Below are 20,822 nucleotides of genomic sequence, written 5' to 3' on the forward strand. Positions count from 1 at the left end.
TGTAGTTTGACCTGCAATTCAATTGCTCTGTATTGGAAGAAATTCGCTGCTCTCGAAGGGATTGAATTAGATTGATGAGCAAATGAAATGCTCATCAATCTTAAATAGGCGTTTGCACTTAGGCTCAACTCCATTACTAGTCAAAGTATGAGAAACCATGAGTCAGTAATTTTTTCTTATAGGAATCTCTGATTTGGAACAATGGGCTATGAAATTCATAAACAAGGTCCAAAATTTATTGCAAATGTAATATGAAATGACAATGATGCAATTAATTAAGCGATATGCAATCACAAAGATATGATTAATTAGCCAATTAATTAATTGATATGCAATAACAATGATGTGATTGGTTAACCAAATAATTAATTGATATGCAATAACAATAATGTGATTGATTAACCAAATAATTTATTGATATGCAAGAACAATGATATGACTGATTAACCAATTGATTAAATGCAAGCACATACACAGCAAACTCAGAAACGAATGGATCCAAATTAGACATATATGCAAGTGAATCAGATCTGAGATATACTAACAGATCAAAATTTTTGCAAATGTAAGCTGTGTTAGGTTCACCAAAAAGCTAATGTGTGGCTATGAGATCCTAGGCTTATGAATTCAAAGTAAGATCTCAAATTTCCATTACAAATCATTGGAGCATGAATAGGTTTAACTAGTCCTTGTAAGAGAGTTGGATACTTGGATTCTGTTCCTTTGTTGCATTGGAAATGAGATCGATATGTGATAGAGCTAATGATGACAAAATGAGTGTTTTCAGCAATAACACTAAATTACAGAATAGATAACAGACATAGTAAGCTAGATTTGGAAAAGAGATGTAGAAAGGAATCTGAATTTGGAAATTGGAGCTGAAAGTGTTGAACTGAAGTGCTGGGTGCCTTGGTCTGAAGATGTCTTTTACCGGTAAAGAGATGTAGTCAGGAGGTTTTGTAGGTCTGCCTCTTAAAAACTCAGTCTAAAACAGTTGGACATGGGTGCTAGGCACCCTAGTCCAGGTGTTTTTGCTTGTTCAAAAGTTGATGCAAACTGTGACAGTCTGCTTTGTATTCTTGTACCTGTTTTGTAGTTGGATATAAACCTACACATGAAAATTGTGCTATATAGGGGCTTGCCTAAGTCAAACTCCATGTTGGTGTTACCACCTCCACAACAGCTATGATGAGATTGTGTGTCCTAAGAGGGACAAAGGCTAAACAATAATAGAAATGAAAAATTGACAAATATTACCTCACTTATGAAACCCTTGGCATTAAGTCTCACACAGGGCTTGATGTTGCTAGAACATTTTAGTGCATGCTTTCATCATGGAGAAACACAATTTAGTTTTTTTTTTTTTTATTGAGAAAGAAACACAACGTAGTTGATCATGATTGCTGTAACAAAGTTGTATGCTTGAAGGCTTTGCTCCTTGATTGCAGATTTGTGCTCAATTGATTTGAATTGCTTGATTGAACTTGGAATTGATAGATCAGAGTTGATAGGACTTTGAAATGAAGGAGAGAGTTGTATATATATTCAACTTACTCCTTTTTGAATTTAATTTTTAGGGAAGGTCAACATCGGAGGGCAAATTCTCACTATTTGCAAAGTTGACATTCATCTTTGAAATTTGGGATCAAATTGCATGGGCAAGGTGTTGAATTTCAGATCAGAGATGTAAGCCAACAAAAATGTTAACTGGGTGCTCGTTTAACCATAGGCAACGACTCAGATCTGTTGCCTTCCCAATCGTAGACGATATCTTGTTATCGTCTCCCCCGAGCACTATTCGTATGAATAGAATTACTTGTCTTGGTATGCTAACGACTCTTCTATTATTCGATCTGCTCTGCTATTTACTTGGACTGCTCTTGTATTCAAATGAATATTCGAATCATTGAGTGAATGAGGTCGCACCTCATATATATATACATTAGTGGCACCCTTTCACAAAGGGTCGGCCCTTAACAACATGACTCATGCATTAATTAATTAAATTCATTTCATATTTAATATACGAATTGCTTCATCAAGGTTGGCTCATCTAGCAAATATAAAACATAGTGTAATAATAGCTTTGGGATATCTCCTGCTGCTAACCACATACATCAACACAAGGGTGCTCAACACCCAAGTCCTAGCAATTTGAGTTGTGAAAAAGGTTGTGAATAGGGGAAAGCACTAAGTTAATGAAAACGGTCCCAAAATTGAGCACAATCATGCATAAACATCAAAGTGGGTCTAAACATAGTGTGGAATTGTAAAGGGATACAATTTATGACACTATAGTTTCTTCTCGAAAGTGGTCTATGACTCAACCCTAAATTTGGAATATTCTCAAGATGTAAGTCCTTACAGTGTTTTCCTCTACTTGTTGCAATATTTGGGTTTGTTTTTGAATGATTTCTTTAGTGGGGTTCGCTTGAATTGGCAAGTTTTCCCTAATTTTATCTATTATTGCTTTTATCTAGTCTTCCATCACTCTAGGGCACATTGGGGGTTATCATTGAAATGAGAAAGAAGGATGGTTTGTTTATTTTGTTGAATGTTGTGTGCCTATTGACAAAATCATTCATTCTTGATTGGTTGAATGTTGAACATTGTGTGCCTTTTGATGAAATTGAAGGCTTTCTTTCTTGTTGTTTTCTTGATGGTTTTGGTTTTAATGATGTTTCTAATGCAACTTTCTTTTTGTATTTTCTCGATTTTTAAATGCAATCTAATTATCTATTTTACTTGAAAATGAACTTATTTTATGAGTGCAAAGCTTGGATGGCTTTTCCCTAATGTAGTTTTCTATATTTATTTTTGGTCTTTTTGAGTTTTGATTTTGAATGTTAATTAATCTAATGGAAGAAAAATGCATCTAATTTAACAATATTGGAAATGAAATCTGGATCTAGTAAAGCTAAAAAATTCTAATCTAACCAAGAGTAACAATTTTTCTTTCCCAAGAGCGAGAGTGTTTGCTAGTTATTAATCTAACTACTTTTCTAAATCAAATAAAGAACTTGTCAAACAATGAGTGGTGTCGACACTTGATTAATCTACTTAGAGATCTAGAATAGTTTATATTCTCCTCTGCAACAATTTTTCTTTACCAAGGGCAAGAGTGTTTGCTAATTACTAATCTAACTACCTATCCAAATCAAATAAAGAACTTGTCAAACAAAGAGTGGTGTCACCACCTGGCTTATCTCCTTAGAGATCTACCATAGTGTGCATCCTCCTCTTCAACAATTGGGTCCACTTGATGATGGGAAATAAGATAGGGACATTAAGGGACAAAATGATTGAAGCTTGGATAACAAAAGCAAGAGGCTCATGAAGTCTTGTATGAGCATAAAAATGCTAATGGGGTTTGGAATGCATGAACTTGATCTTGTAGAGGTGATTCACTAGGGAATGAGAACTTGAAACAAAGATAGCAAGAATGCAATATGATAATCAACGTTCCCTAAAGCAAGAGAGGGGGGTGTTGCGACCTTTTTCCACACATCGCCCCATTGCTACTGGGGACCCTCTGATTTTCCTGCTTTCTAGGGTTTTGTTAGCGTCCTGTGACCTTTTGCTGCAGTTTCACCAAGCCTTGTCCAATTCAGAGCATTTCAGGCCCTGACGATTGAAAGTTAGTTTTTGCAAGTTATGTGATTCCGAAGTGTGAACACCACCAGAGTGCTTAGAAAGGCCAAAGGACGAAGATCGCAATCGATTTGGACGAATTTGGACGACTTTCTATTTTTAGAGAGTTTGCTTTTTTTGCTTTTTCCTATTTTTTAGGAAGTTTCGTTTTTGGCATTTTCAGCCCGATCCCCGGTATGGCTATTTTTAGAAAGTTTTTCCTATTTTTTAGGGATGTCTTCTTTTTGCTTTTTCGGGATGCAAACCTAGGGTTTACACTTGTACCATTGACCAGCTTCGACCGGAGCTCGAAAATTCCAAGTTTTGACCTAAAAAAGCTGAATCCCTAGATTTTAGGCTTTTTGCTTTTTCGGGGTGCAAACCTAGGGTTTACACTTGTACCACTGACCAGCTTCGACCGGAACTCGAAAATTCCAAGTTTTGACCTAAAAAGCTGAATCCCTAGATTTAGGCTTTTTGCTTTTTCGGGGTGCAAACCTAGGGTTTACACTTGTACCACTGACTAGCTTCGACCGGAACTCGAAAAATCCAAGTTTTGACCTAAAAAGCTAAATCCCTAGATTTTAGGTTTTTTGCTGCTTCAGATGATCCACCTAGGCATGGATTTCAAATTTCAAGTTAATCCGATTAAATTAGACTAAACTGTGAAATTTTGAAATTTCTCTGAAAATTATTCTAAGTCTGGCTAACAAGGGTTTTGAAGTATTTTTGCAGGTTCAAACCCCACCACGATGTAAGAGAGGCCATGAAGGAGCCTTGCCTGAAGTCTGCCATGCCTTAGGAGGCTTTGTGGGTGCTCACCCTGAAGTCTGCCATGTTTGGGGAGGTCACATGGGAGCACACTTTGAAGTCCGCCAAGGTAAAAGGGCTAGGAAGGTCCTCACTCTAAAGTCCGCCAAGGTCTAAGAGGTCAATGTGGAGAGCCTTCCAAAGTCCGCCCAAGCAAGAGGAGGGAAGGCTAAAGTCCGCCCAAGTGATGGAGGAGCTATCCTTAAAGTCCGCCACACCTCAGGGGGGGCCATGAAGGAGCTCTCACCAAAGTCCCCCATGAGTTTGAAGGAGGCCATGTTGGAGCAAAGGCTAAAGTCCGCCCCAATGCCTTAGCCAAATAACATCAATGATGGAGGCCATGAAGGTGCCTTAGCCAAAGTCCGCCATGCATTTGGAGGCCTTGTGGGAGCACTCTCCAAAGTCCACCCAAGGTTGGGAGGCTAAGGAGGAGGAGTGGTCAAAGTCCGCCCAAGATGGAGAAGACACCAAAGTCCGCCATAGTCATGTGGAAACCTTGCTAGAAGTCCGCCCAAGATGCTAAGTCAAGCAAGAGGAGCCTTGCCTAAAGTCCGCCACACCCTAGAGAGGTCATGTGGGAGCTAACAACAAAGTCCGCACAAGCTTGCCAAGTGTTGGGAGCAACCTCCAAAGTCCGCCATAGGCTAGGAGAGATGCCTAAAGTCCGCCATAGGCTAGGAGGGTCTTGAGGAGATGTCACCAAAGTCTGCCATACCTTGGAGAGGTATCCAAAGTCCGCCAAAATTTGAAGAAGATGGAGATAAAATTTGAAAAATCAACCTACACATGGAAGGTCAAACAAAGTCAACATGATGTCACAAAATCCACAGAGATTTCAAAATTAAATCCAAAATGAAGAAAATATCTAGGGATTATTGAATATCTTCAAAATAAATCCAAAGTGGAAAGTTTTTTTGAGGAAAAGAATATTGAAGGAATATTGGAGAATTGATGAATATCTTCAAACTTAATTCAAAATGGAAAGTTTTTTTTTTGAAAGGGAATATTGGAGGATTGATGAATATCTTCAAACTTAAATCAAAATGGAAAGTTTTTTTTAGAATTAGAAGTATGAGTTGGATGATTTTAGGGGTTTTGTTTAACCTTGTCTACAAATACTTCATTATCAACTTCATTATTACACCAAGAAGTTCAAAATTACTAAGGAGAGCTTAGTAAAGTATGTCAGTTTGAAGATCATCTGGAGAAAATTCTAGATATTGCTGGAAGTGGGATAATAGTTTTTGGCAGAAGGTTTATAGATTTCTGGAGAAAGGCAACTTTTCTGAATTTTCTGAATATTTTGGAGAAAAGTCTAGCCTTACTCCTATCCAAGTCAGAGGTGAAATTAAAATTGTGAATTTTCTGAATATTTTCCAGAATTTAATAAATGATTTTTTTCAAAAAAATTTTGGAGGAAGAAAATCATTTTTTTTGGCTAAGTATGAATTTTTTTGAAAGTTTTGACACTTGGTGGTAACCACAACCAACCTTAAGACTGAGGGTTTTAAGGTGAAAATTCTATTTTTATGGCTAAGTATGAGAATAAAAAAGGGGAAAATTTTCCAACACTTAGCCATTTCGCAGCCCCGTTATTTTCAAAACTTTGCAAATCCTTTTCTAAATTTAAAATTTCCATTGTTTGTCTGCAGGCCTTATACATTATGAAATTCCAGGTAGACAAAGATGCTCCTCCAGAATCGAGGATGACTTCAAAGTGGAAGAACATCAGCGACACCAACCTCGGACACATCAATCTGAGGGAGTTTAAGAAGCGAATGTTTGGTCTGGACAACCTTGTGCCTACCACCATTGCGCGAAAAATGATGAAGAGTGGTATCGTGCACGTTGTCGGCTTCCTCCCCACCATGCAGTGCAATGAACTCGTAGTTGAATGTGCCAAACACTACAACCCCATCAGTAAGGATATTGTTGCACCTGATGGAAGAGTGTTGGCGAATGTTAGCGATGAGGCCATTAGAGAGGCCTTCAGGATCCTTGAGTACCACAACGCAGTATATATGACAAAGGACGAAGCTGGCAGTCTGTACCACGACCACCTGGAGGAATATGATGCCATAGTTAACCATTCCTGGCTAGACAAGCCGAGAAAGGGCGCCTCCAAACTCCAGAGGAAGAGCCTAGTGCGAGCATACTTCAAGGAGGACATTGGGGACATGATTGTCCTGCTCAATAGAATAATAGGAAATCCTCAAGGAGCTCCATTCGAACCTTGGATGTATTATTTCATTAATGAAATGATCAATGGAGTAAAAATGATAGACTAGGCCCGTATGATCAGCGACAACCTGGACAACCAGCTAAGGAATCTGGAGGCGAATAGGACTTTCTTCATGAGTTCTTACTTGTTCTATTCTTTAGCCAGGACCTACAGGTACAGAGGTCTCACTTGTAGAGGAGAAGTTGGGAACAAGGAGAACCAATTTCCAGTATATGATTGCTATCCCCAGCTCCACATGGAGGAGAAGTTCCATTTCAAAAGGGTGAATGATACCTTCCTGATGCACATTACCCGGACCTTCAAGGTGGCCTGCACCAGAGGCTCTCTCAAGAGTCTATGGACTTCATCGGTCGGTTCGGGTGTTGGTACATCCAATATCCAAAGTTCACTTACCTCTGAATTTAGGGATTCTTTGGGCCTCCATACAAGCTTCCAGCTTACCCTACCATCCGAGTGGTGTTGCTCGAGGTTGTGAGACAATTGGAGGAGTATATAGTGATTCAAAGGGATAAGCAGAAGAAGGCAGGGACGTCCTCACTTACAATTGGTAATGGGCTGGAAACATGTCCATCATCACAGGCTGCAACCACCACTGAGAAAGAACTAGCCTGGTATCCCTTCTATCAATACAAGGCAAGAAAAGATTTCGATCCATTCCATAGGATAAAGAAGATCGAAGGGACAACGTTTGAGCACAGACTGGATCTAGAAGACTATTGGGCTAATGCAGCCGATAGTTTCGAGATCCGGAAGAGGTTCTGGTCAAGAATTCCTTTGAGTATGGTGAGAGCAACGAAAGTATTCAAAGTTGCCGATCAGGTAGAAGAAAGCCTAGAACTTCAGCAACCAGGTTTTGAGAAGATGAAGAATGAACCCTTAGTCTTGATAGATTGGACAGAGGGAGAAAAATCAAATCTAGCAGACCTCATGAGGTCGGTGGTTGAGTACTCAAGGTGGTGGGCGTCTGAAAAGACAAAACGGTTGAAGGCCAAAGGTGTGGCTTTAATTTATGAATTAATGGGAGTAGATGATACTCTGTCCGTCAATCCTTGTACCTCCGCCGGTGATGCTCGGAATCCAGAAAGTGTTGGGTCTCGAAGGAGGAAGGAGTTGGGTGGAAGCTCCACAAAGGTCACAGGGAAAAGGGCTGTAGGTGAGAGAAGAGAATCCAGCGAAAGTCACTCCATCCTAAGTGCTGCTTCCATTGCGCCTGATCAGAGTACAATTGGGGAGCAAGAGATGAACATTTGTGTGATTGATGATGAAGTAAGAGTGCTTTCCCAGCCAGTTGAGGAAGTGGTGGAGAAGGTCTTCCGAACTCCAGACAGGGGGCAGATTGAGGCCCCTACAATCTTCTTGGATGGCATACCAGCGAACCCAGGAGAGGCAGATGATGAGTTTGATCGGAACACTATAGAACAATCAACCATTCCGGATTGGCTGAGAGCAAGGATAAAGGCCAAGGTTCCCAAGGAGGCCCACTCAATCGAGGAGGTCACCGCAACATTCTTGGAGAAGGTGAATGAATCCGCTATAGCTAAACCGCCCAAACCAGCCATGAAGTTTTCCTTGATTCAGAGAGACAATGCCAGATTCAGGACAATCAATGTCACCGCAAATGATTACAAGGTTACCACCATAGAGATGGGTAAGCCTACCCAGGACCAAGAGATCCAATATTTTGATGACTCCTGCAACGTTCTAAAGACGAGGCTGGCTCATGAAAAGGAAAAGAGGAAGAAAGTGGAAGAAGAGAACCAACAGTGGAAGAAGTATGTTCTCCATCTTACCAGCCCGCTCAACCATGAAGTCCCGGCTACTCCACCATAGCCTCTTCAATAGGGATCAATGAAGGACTATGATGATATGAAGGGATTGTACACTCAAGAGGAGGAGTGGATTTCAGACGCTTTGGTACGTGTTGACACCCTGGTAGAAAACTTAGTATCAACACATGAGGCAACTTCTTTGTTGATTGATCGTATCCAGGATCTAGCATCCAATTGGGAAGAAGTGGATGAAATTCAGAATGAAATACTCCCTCACCTAAAGGTTATCCGAGGCATGTCAAAGAGGAGCTTAGTGGATTCAGGCATCATACAGACAGGAGACAAGTACGACTTCGGCACGTGGTACTATGCTCTGGTCACTCGGATTGAGGTTTTGAAGAAATCCAAGACCAAGTGTTTTGAGACAGAGGCAAGTGTTAGAGAGATCCTGGGCAAGGTATTCCGTGTGGCGTCAGAGATCTGGAAGAAGGAAAGCCTAAGGGAGAAGCATTTACAAGCAAAGAACCTGAGAGCCAGGATTCAGGCAAGCTTCTTCCGAGATTCAGGGATGATTAACAAAGGCGATCTTTCGAAGATTGCAAACTTCCTCTCCATCGATGACAACTTCCTCACCCAAGCAGTGGAGTGGGAAGGCATCCTTGCCACATGCATTGACGATGTGGACCTCATCGACTTCCGGATTGGCGGTTTGCCAAGTGTCACCATGGAGGAGGTCAAGCTCATTGTGTCCAGATACGTTGAATTTCTGAAAGAGGAAAGTGGCCTCTCATTTGAAAAGGGTGAGGTTTTTGATGTATTGTTGCTTAAGGTCATTTCCAAATAATATATTGCATGTGCGCTGCTTTGTAATCTCTATTATATGAATGATTTGCATGGTTTCAATTGCCTCAACACTTAGTTAGAATTAATTTAGATTTGCTTTCATTGTTGTTAATTTGAATGAAGGATTTGATAAGTGTCAATTGATGGTGTATTTCCACTCATACTTTTGGTAAATGGATGATTTCCATTCTACCGTGCAAAGTTAGTCTGAGCCCATCCCCTGTGCATCCCAACATCTCGATCATAAGCACAACCCATTGAAGATTGCACCGGCCTTGTGTAGTTGTCCCTAGTGTGGCGAAGGAAGGTTTGGTTTCTCGAAAGCACCCAGTTGATACCGTCTCCGAAATTTGTAGGATTAGATTAGCCTTCCTAAACCCTATCTCTTTTTCCCTTTCTTTTGAAAGTCTAAATCCTAGAAAATCCAAAAAAAAAAAGAAGAGCCTAAATTGCTAAATCCATCTAAGTCCAGCAGTTCAAAAATACTTGTCAAACGTAAGTCCCCCTTGAAAATTTCAGCATACACTACCCAAGAAGCTATTCCACTAAAGTCCCTTGTTCGGACATATAGACCTTGGAATCAGTAGTGATTTTTCAGGAGAGGATAGAATACCTTCGGGTATCCTATCCTAATGTTTGGTAGATGATAAAACAGACACCAACAAGGGGTGTATTTATATTTTGAAAGTCAAGGCCATAAGTGGGGTCGATTGGGAGAGAACTGCAGAGTTGATTGGAAGAGCATAGTTGGCAAACTCGCAGAGTAGTCGGCTAGTTTTGAAAACTCGTCGAGTTTTGCTGACTTTTACTTGCCGAAAAACCCGCCTGAGTTTTTGCAAAAAACTCGTCGAGTACTTGCTGAGTTTTTGCGAGTTTCTATAAAAAACTTGGGTACACTAAAAAAAGAGGCCCAAACATGTCAAAAAATTATCTATTTTTGTTTTTTTAGGTCAGTTTCATTCTCTTCATCAAAATATATACATGAAATATATACATAAAGTATAAGTGGCATTTCAATGTCTTTTTCCTTTCTTATACTTTAAGTTATATTTCATGTATATATTGGCAGGATGTTTGAGAGTGGTTTCAGATCTCTAGGAGTTATGATGCAAATTCTAGGTTTTAGAAGATCTTTTAATTTTTCAGATAGTCAAATTTCAGTAATCAGTATGCTCCTATCAACATTCTCTCTTTCTCTCTCTCTCTCTCTCTCTCTCTCTCTCTCTCCCACTCACTTTATCTGCCTCGAATTTTAGACCTATCTATCTCCCTATCACTCTTTCTCTATCCCTCTCTCTACCACACTCCATCTCACTCTCGCCTCTCTCCCCCAAGATCTAGACCTATCTCTCTACCCCTCTCTTTCTCACCCTTAGACCCTGGCGAGGGGTGCTACTCTCAACCTAATTTTTAAATATGCAGATGCTTGGTGCAAAGTTGGGGTAGTAATACCCCAAATCTCAAAAAATTTGCCCTCAGAATCTTATGTCAACCTTGTAGTTCATCTAGTTGTGAGTGCAATTAGAGCTTGTTTGAGGCCATTGACATGAAGAAGAGGAGCAAGCTAGCTCAAAAACGCTTCAATGACCTTGTCTTCGTGCAATATAATCTTTGATTGCACGTAAGGAAGGTAGAGGAAGTAGAAGGTGGTCCAATTGACTTGGATGATATAGATCCTTACAATGTTTGGACATCACAGGAGCAACCTCCATTGTTTTCCGAGGATGACATCATTGATTTGGAGAGGCAGGCAATGGAGGAGGAGGGGGGTGGATTTGGTTTCACACTTGATGACATTGAGGAGGAAGAGGATGAGTGCCAGAAGCAGGTGGAGACATAGCTTCATCCAGGATGGAGGACAAGCCAACCATACCGAGTGAGGAGGCACAGTCACGCCCATTGCAGACTTCTAGGACTAGACCCTCTAGTTCTACCTCTCCCCTAGTTTTTGCTAGAGCTGGGAAGAGGAAGTTGTAATTGTAATGATGTATTTACTTTTGGTTTTACAAAAACTATTTACTATTTTGCTTCCAAGCTTCCAGCCATCTGCATTCCTCATGAGGATGTGATTTTGTAGACACTTTGCATTTAAATATATCTAGAATCAGCTTGTTTCTTTAGTGTTCTCATTTATTGACTCATTGGATGCATCTTCTCATTAAATTTTGCAAAAAAATGCATTTTTAATTAAATTTAAGTGTGTTTTTAAGTTGCCAAGTTTTTCGCAGAGTTTTTCCCGAATTTTTTTTTTCAAGCCTTGGCGAGTTTTGCTGAGTGGCGAGTAGTTCATCCATGCATAGAGGTATGACGTGGAGAGAACAAGAGAATGATTGAGAGATCATTGGGGAATGATTGGGAATTTAGGGGTGAAAGATAGATTGGTTGGGAGAAGAGGAATAGTTAGGAGTGGTGGTTCAGTTGGACTAGAGAACTCTCAATCAGAAACCAAAAACATAGGTTAATTGGTTGGAATTGAAAGAAATCATGCTTTCCAAAAGACAACAAGGTTAGTCCTTTTGCTAGGTTGGTCGCTCAGCCAACCCTATAACTTAAAGGACATGTCTCTTGGGTGACCCTCCTATTGAGGATTTGCTAAAGGTTTTTGAACACGTGCAAAGACTTGGAACTTGATTTGGAGATAGGACTGTTGAAAATGTAGCTAGGTCTTATCCCTTGATTGGGCTAACCTAGCTTGGTAAATTTTAATGTGGCCTTCCGCCTTAAAATTTATGGTGTATGGGCCTATTTGGGATATTGTGTAACTTGTAAATTCAATAGGTCAGGACCTATTAATATGTAATTTGTAAAGTGTTATTGGTCAGGTCCTAACCGATGTAACTTGTGATATTGGTTTGACCCTATAATGGTGAATGTAACTTGTGGTTATAAATGGGTCTGACCCTATAATGTAACTTGTGAATTTGTAATGGCGCCAAAGCCGACCTAGGTATAAGGGTTAAGGGCAGGTATATAAAGGAAGTGACTTGAGGTCACAAGTGACAATAACATAAGTGAATATCATCTGCCTTAATGTGATCTGTTCTGCTCCAAAAGATCAACGAACTACATTCTGAAGTCAACGAAATTGTCTTCTAGTTGGGCGAACAACTTCCTAGGTCTGCCGAACCTGCACCTAGGTCCGCTGAGCTTGCCCCAAGGCTGCCGAACCTGCTCCAACTCTGTTGAACTTACTTCAGGCTGTGCTACATCTGTTCTAGGGCAAGCGAACTCCCTCACATAATCTGCAATCAACAATTTGGGCGATTGTTCAAATCTGACATGAATTGTGATTCAGATAAGTTTTTTGTATGCCCTAGAAGGGCAGTATTGTAATCTGCTGCTATATCTAATCTAATCAGATCTGAGATCTTTGGTTGCTGGGTTTTTCCTCCAAGAGGGAGGTTTTCCCAGGATACATGTGTGTTATGTGTATGATTTACTTTGCATTCTGATTTTTTGTTCTATACTGCTAATTTGATCACTAAAAACTAACATGGTATCAGAGCCAGGTTCATATTAGCATAATCAGATTAACAGATTCGTGAAGTATATCGGAAGTTTTTGGAGGTGTTTGAAAGGCTTAATGACCGGTGGTTCAGTTCTTCTGTAGCTGGTCGTACCCTCATGCTGGCCATACCTTTATGCTGATTATGTCATTACTTCCTACAAGTTTGGAAACAAATCAGAAAGGAGGAACATTGAAGGGGCCCTACTATTTTGGCAGGCCATAATAGTCAGTAGGTAAGGACAGGTTAACATGGTGAGAATCGTTGCCTTTAATCATTAATGTTTATATGGCTCCTTGAGTTTACATGTAGTTTCCAGTCACTTGCAAGGTGAACATCTGATGTTTCATTGAATTTAATTAAGTTTGTTATTGGCTGACCTAGCTGTTTGGCCAGATTGAGTTAACAAATCTGCTCTTTCATAAAATAACTCTTACCAAGTTGATATGTCCTTATTCAATAATTTTCTGAGTGTTTTGGTAAGCTATAATTTGGTATTGTATTTCCCAACATTGGCATGATACTTGGTTTGTGCAAGTTGAAAATGCTGCAAATTAGTATCAAGGTTACTTTTATTATTTCAGTTTGCTGTGTTGACAACTTTGAGTGATCCTTGCGTGCAACTCCTGCATGTTGTCACTGAGTTGAAGATAGATGATAAGTGATGGCGAGGCCCGAAGGTCACACAGTCATCATCAGATGCTTCATTATGACCTAAGTGGATGGTAATTCCATTGCTAAGCGAAATTAGGAAATAATGTTGAGGATTAACTTATAAGAGAAGTATTTTTTTGAATTTTTCATGTTGTTATCAATTCATTGGATAGTGAATCATGTATGATAGTCTTGAACTATTAGTAACCTCTTGTAAATGCTTTCAGGACAAACTGAGGAGCATAAAGATGATGATTGTATTCAAGAGAGGAAGGTTTCGAGACATCTTGTGAGGAAGCATCACAGGCTGAAGACTAAGAGACATAGCTTAGTTGATGATACTACGATCAGGTTCAACTTTAGAGGGAGCTTGTTGTATTCAGCTTTAGAGGGAGCTTGTTTGTTGTTTCAGTTTCAGAGGAAGCCATATCCTTGGTTAAGGCAATCTTCCGGGAGAAGATTGAGGTGAAAGCCCTCGGTTAAGGCAATCTTCCGGGAGAAGATTGAGGTGAAAGCCCTCGGTTAAGGCAATCTTCCGGGAGAAGATTGAGGTGAAAGCCCTCGGTTAAGGCAATCTTCTGGGAGAAGGTTGAGATGAAAGCCCTCGTTCCACCCTCTGCAAGTAGGCATGGTGGTATTGCATTCTTCTTTGGGATAAGTCTGAGGTTAGAGCCCTCGTTCCACCCTCTACGGAGTGCAAGGTGGGATCACCCTCTACGGAGTGCAAGGTGGACCACCTCTGTAGAGTGCAAGGTGGTAGTTTCTTTGAGGTGTAAGACCTCTTCCACCCTCTGCGGGCAATGGAAGGTGGATCCATCCTCCGCGGTTGTGCATGATGGGTATCATGGAAAGAGTCCACGATGTACTTAGGATTCATCCTCTGCAGGTATGCATGATGAATATCATGGAAGGAGTCCATGATGTATATTGAATTCATCCTCTATGAGAATGCATGGTGGATTTCATGGAAAGAGTCCATGAAGCATGGTCACGATGTAACTTGATTAATCAAGGGATCCTCCCTAGCTAAGAGGGTGTGTTGAAAATGTAGCTAGGTCGTATCCCTTGATTGGGCCGACCTAGCTTGGTAAATTTTAATGTGGCCTTCTGCCTTAAAATTTATTGTGTATGGGCCTATTTGGGATATTGTGTAACTTGTAAATTCAATAGGTCAGGACCTATTAATATGTAACTTGTAAAGTGTTATTGGTCAGGTCCTAACCGATGTAACTTGTGATATTGGTCTGACCCTATAATGGCGAATGTAACTTGTGGTTATAAATGGGTCTGACCCTATAATGTAACTTGTGAATTTGTAATTTGGCACCAGAGCCGACCTAGGCATAACGGTTAAGGGCATGTATATAAAGGAAGTGACTTGAGGTCACAAGTGACAATAACATAAGTGAATATCATCTGCCTTAATGTGATCTGTTTTGCTCCAAAAGATCACCGAACTACATTCTGAAGGCAGTGAAATTGTCTTCTAGCTGGGCGAACATCTTCCTAGGTCTGCTGAATCTGCTCCTAGGTCTGCCGAGCTTGCCCCAAGGTTGCCAAACTTGCTCCAACGCTGCTGAACTTACTTCAGGTTGTGCTACATCTGTTCTAGGGCAAGTGAACTCCCTCACAAGATCTGCAATCAACAATCTGGGCGATTGTTCAAATCTGACCTGAACTGTGATTCGGATAAGTTTTTTGTATGCCCTAGAAGGGCAGTATTGTAATCTGCTGCTATATCTAATCTAATCAGATCTGAGATCTTTGGTTGCTGGGTTTTTCCTCCAAGAGGGAGGTTTTTCTAGGGTACATGTGTGTTATGTGTATGATTTACTTTGCATTCTGATTTTCTGTTCTATACTGCTAATCTGATCACTAAAAACTAACAAGGACAAGATGGCAAATGGGCTAAAAGGGATGGTGGATGCGTTATTGAGAGTGAAAAATTGTTGAGAGAAGATTAATTCATACCTTTGAGGTTTGTGAGTTGAGATCGCCAAATCATCATTGGACTGACATGTTGCACATGCAACTTTGAGCACTTACAATGATACCTTGTCAAAGAAGGCAATCTGACACCATAACACACCTTCATGTGGTGGAAAGACTAATGAATGGAGTTTCCGTAGAAGATACGAATGTTATAATCACTTCCAACTTCAAGCCAATCATGGTGGTGATAGGCATGAAGCACTCCTACCTCTCTTCTTAGCTCCTCAAATGTTTCTTTGTTTTCCAACTTTCTCCTTGGGCTGGATGTTGAGCCCACACCCTCCTCACCTTTCTAAGCCATTGCATTCAACTCCTCCCTTAGGGATTTCTCTACATTAGCTAGATTAGACTCCTTGAATTGCTTAAGCATAAGGGAAGCCATAATCTGATTGTAGAATCAGGAATGTTATACACAACATTTGTGATGAAATTTTGACATATTGTTACTTTTACTTCTTTCTACTTGCTAATGCTTGCACCCCAAGAATTTCCTTCACAAAAATTAGGCTAATTGGCGAGTCAAATGAAAAAATAATTGCCAAACTCTTACAGTAATACCCTGATATGATTGCACCAACACTTGCATTGCCTTTTGTTTGGCCTCCAACCTTCCCTGCTCACTTTTTGGTTCCTATAAAAGAACAATCAAGGAGAGCTTTGACTTGACTGCAACAACCTGCATATAAACTTATCAAAAAGCACACTAACTCCTGATATAAGTTTAGCTCCTTGATTTAACATTGATTCATTAATGAGCTCTAGCCTTTAATCTTCCTTTCATTTGCCATATCTATCAGTGACACACTTGCCTGCCAAAGAGGACATATGTCTTTGCTTAAATCCTTTTAAATTATTCTTATTTACCTAATTAATATGACACTTCCTTTTAGTCTTTATAATTGCTGATTATTTTTTGACAAAATCTCGTCTACACTTATGGAGAAAGGGCTGAAGCTTTCAGCTAAAACATACTCAAAAGTAATAAATGAGTTAGCATTTAGACAACTAGTGGGCAACCTTATCTATCTTATAGCCATTAGACCTGATTTGAGCTATGCTGTGAGTTACATTTTTCATGACATCAACAAAGGTGGAACATTGAGTTTTAGCAAAACAGGTGTTGAGATATGTGAAAGGGACACTTGACTTTGACATTTTGTACAATAGAAACAAAGATCCTAGGCTGGTTGGGTTCATAGATTCATGTTGGGCAAGTTTTGTTGATGACAAAAAATCCAGTTTTGGCTATGTTTTCAACTTTGGCACCAGTGCAAGTCACATGGACCAGCAAGAAGCAGTAGGCAGTAGTTCTTTCCTTGAGAAAGTAGAGTACTGAAGAAGAGCAAAAGTAGCATGTGAGGCAGTATGGCATTGAAGGATGCCTTCAGACATGAAAATGTCTCAAGCAAGGCCTTTAACCTTGGTTTGTGACAGTCAAGGGGCATTAAAGCTTGCCAAGAATCCAATCTTGCATGAGCCTACCAAACATGTCCAGCTTCATTGTCATTTTACAAGCAACTTGTAGAAGATGGATTGATGATGTTGCAGTATTGTCCAATTGAGGGTCAGATTGCATACATTCTTACCAAGCCCACTTATGTCTTGACAAATTTTTAAAATTTCAGGATAAACTTGGTGTAGTTAGTAGATTGATCATTAAGGGATGGTATTAAAGTAATATTGTAATATTAAGATTCTCTCCTCTTATAGTCTTTACTATGCTTTTGTGTGGATGTTCAACAATTACCAAATCAATGATATTCAGAAAGTAATCAGGAATTTTCTTTGGTCTGATGGTAGAGGTAATAAGAAGTGGCATTTGGTCAAGTGGAAATGGTGTTGCCTAAGCAAGAAGATGGGCGGATTGGGTCTCACGGATCTTAAGGTGCGAGGGATTGCATTAGCCGCCAAGTGGATCTTTCATGCTTATGTCAGTTTTTGGTATAGGTATAGGTATAGAATTCACTTTGTATATGATCCTTAATGTATGGGCACAAAGTTCATATGTAAATGGCTCTTTTTGTATATGCGTCGATGTATAGGCCCCTTTGTCTTTGGGTCACTGTTTATGGCTGTTTGTACAAAGGTATAGGACCTGTTAGTATGTTAGACCTTTAGTCAGATAACATATATACTTTCTCCTTGACATGGAGTACCTGATACTGATATGTTAAAAGTGATACTGTAACTGTTCTCTCCTTATATTCAATATAAAAAAAATAATATTGTAATATTAGTTTATAATGGCCAATTAAGTCTTTACAATAGACTCTAGGAATATCTATATTCTTCTGATTGTCGTTCTTATCCTTTTTGCTTCATTAGTTGTCTTCTTATCCTTCGCGGATAGAGCCTTTGTAACTCTTATTTAAGGAGACTTTGCTTCTCAATTTATTATTGAATATCTTGGTAATTATTGCAATCTGTCAACATGATTGTGATCCTTGAATGGAATCATCTCAAGTGAACAAGAGGGTTTTCGTCTTCTAGATTCTGTACATCGAAAGTTTTTTGTCCTTGGACGTGGAAATGAACAAAAATGGTCAAGCTCTAAGAAAAGAGTTTGATAACAATAGCAATAGATAACTTCTTCAGTCAAAGGGAATAAAGTAATAATAATACTTAAAATATTATTATGAAATTATATCCCTAACTTTATCCTTGAGACCGAGAAATAAGAAATATGCTATGGGTTTGCCAAATGTTTTAATTCTGAAAAAAGAAACATGACTTCCTTTTTAAAGTTTTAGCTCATCTTAACGTCCTTAACTCCTACAATTCTGTGGGCTTATCTTAGTGGCATTATTATGAGTTACCTATGATATTCTAACTCAAGCCAAAGTGTATATTGCAATGCAGCTTATTATTTTCACAAACTCCTAAGTGTAACATCCATATGGTTGATCAATACAAATTTCAAGGATCTGGTGCTTTCAAGAAAATTTAAAAATAGTGAAGTTAATATTATGGTAGATACCTGTAAGGGTTAGCAGATTCCCTTTTTATCCTAGCTCTTAATGTGGATATATGATTCTGAATTTGCATTCTGTGTGCAGGGAGCTTGCAGGCCAACTTGTTGATCCAAAGAGACCGGGTGATCTAAACCAAGCAATTATGGAGCTTGGTGCTACCATCTGCACCCCAACTAGTCCTGCATGTTCTTCTTGTCCAGTTGCCAAACACTGCAATGCACTTTCTACTGTTAGAAGGTATGATTCAAAGAATGAACAGAAGTCTCTATTAACAGTGAAAAATGCAGCAAATGTTGTGACAGTACCATCTGTTACTGATTATCCAGTGAAAGTTTTGAAGGCAATAGCCCGGGAGGAGTTTGCAGCTGTTTGTGTCATCGAATTGTCTTCTGAATATAAAACAGAAAGTATTCAAGACATAAACAGTGATGGAAATTCATTTCTTCTTGTGAAACGACCAGAGAAAGGATTGCTTGCGGGTCTTTGGGAGTTTCCCTCTATCCTGGTTAGTAAATCAAGTCTCAGCCCTATTGAACTAAAGGCTGCCATGGATCAGTACCTGGAAAGCTCATTAGGGATTGTTATTGCCCCTGGAAAATCTGAAGTAATTTTGCGGAAGTCAGTTGGGAAGTATATTCATGTGTTTTCTCATATCCGGTTACACATGTACATTGAATGGATGCTTGTACATATGCCAGGTAGATAGAAATCTCTGATTGGATTTTGTGTGTTATAGTGATACTCCAGAATAATTTTTAACAAGATGATCAAGTCTGCTAGCTTTTTTTACAATTCTTTTCAGCATACAAAGATGGACTGCCAAAAATTAAGGATTTGAATGACACAGTTCTGAAGTGGGTAGATACAAAAACCATTCAGAGCATGGGCTTGACAAGTGGAGTAAGAAAGGTATTATTTTTTAGATTTATTGTTCATTAACTGTGAAGGTAATCTTTGTTGTAATTCATGAAAGTGATCTGTTATGGATGCCCTTGACTTTGCAGGTGTACGTGATGCTTCAGGAATTTAAGAATGGGACTGGAAAATCGGAATCTGTTCCAAGGGGAAAAAAAAGAAAGAAAAAGAATATTTTGTTCATTGAAGATTGTTAACTTCTAGGTGCCCCTCCCTAAGGCTACTATGTATGAACTACTTTCTGTAATCAGTTTTGTGAAGTGAATGGCTGGATGCTAGTTCTGATAATCTGAAATCCTTGTCTTCAAATATGCACTGAGAAACATTGATAAAACAAATATCAGAACAAAGTACTACCAGTGCTTGTAAGAGGGACTAATTCCCCATATTTAAAGCTTAGTTGTAAAGAGTATATATCAACAGAAGCTTAAGGATATAGATGGTGTTAACTGTTCAGCAGTTAAAGAGATGTTTTATCGCCTGAGTACATTATGCATCACTGACTATCAAATTGGAGAAAGAACAGAATGGATATGCAATAACCATTTTTTTGAACATGGCCTAAGCTTTAAAATGTTGCCTAATTAGTCTTTTGTAGTTAGTATATATATGCTAATAACATGTGGCCATACCTGAGGGAGTGCATATTTATACTGTATCAATTACACTGATTTGATAGAAAACTGTTTTTAAAAAAAAGGGACATTAACTTGTTTATAATATTTGTGTTTCTCTGTGCAATTCTGAAACATATGATTCATCGGGGTAGATATAGTCTTATCATCAGTCAGTCATGCTGTAAATAATACATGATCCAACGAACAAGATATTAAAGTAAAATGGACACACTAACTTGTTCCAATTTAGTAACTGCTGTTATTAATAGCACTATGACTCATCCCCATATGCCAGTTTGTACTCACAGCAAACTGGCTTCCTCAGTTTACTATTGTCAGCTAACTTGTAAAGAGCAGAAAGGTAAGAAGGTACTGTGAGAGTTAAGGTCTAGTGGGTCTAGTCACTTTTTTCATTCGTTGCTAACTTACATCCTTGCTGGTCTGATTTACTGTTTCCGGCGAGTATTTGAGCTCCGTTGCACTCAATAAGTAAGAAGGCTAATCACTGGTAAGAGCACAGATATTGATAAATTCAATAAGAGATACTATAATGTTCTCTGCTAGTAACCTTTAGCTATATATAGCTTCCACTTCAAGCCATAGTTAATTACTATTGCCTTTTAAATTAGCTACCTTTCACTGATCTTTGTTGTATTTTGTAAGTTGCTAGATTGGGCATTGGCTAAATTTTCGTTAACATCAAACTACAAGCATCAATGTGCTGGTACTTTATATCAAATGGGACTCTACATTAAGGTGAGATGAGAATCTCCAATAAAATTCACAGCCTTCGTTCAAAATATAAGCTGACAAGCATCACCTTTCGGCTTGATCATGTGATTCAATATTTTATGTGAGACTGCCAACTATCA

At 39.2% G+C, this 20,822-nt stretch overlaps 1 protein-coding gene across 2 annotated transcripts in view; it reads left to right on the plus strand.

Moving 5' to 3' along the window:
* The window catches only part of LOC131034106 (adenine DNA glycosylase), an 80,198-nt gene extending 60,308 nt beyond the window's left edge, over positions 1–19,890 (plus strand). For both annotated transcript variants that reach the window (XM_057965481.2, XM_057965482.2), the window contains 3 exons: positions 18,503–19,116; positions 19,221–19,327; positions 19,423–19,890. In XM_057965481.2, coding sequence (XP_057821464.1) covers positions 18,503–19,116; positions 19,221–19,327; positions 19,423–19,530 — 829 coding nt within the window. In that variant the 3' untranslated portion in view covers positions 19,531–19,890. The remainder of the gene's footprint in view (positions 1–18,502; positions 19,117–19,220; positions 19,328–19,422) is intronic.
* The last annotated feature ends 932 nt before the right edge of the window (positions 19,891–20,822 follow it).

This window comes from Cryptomeria japonica, chromosome 10 (genome assembly GCF_030272615.1).
Source record: "Cryptomeria japonica chromosome 10, Sugi_1.0, whole genome shotgun sequence".
Taxonomy (NCBI): domain Eukaryota; kingdom Viridiplantae; phylum Streptophyta; class Pinopsida; order Cupressales; family Cupressaceae; genus Cryptomeria; species Cryptomeria japonica.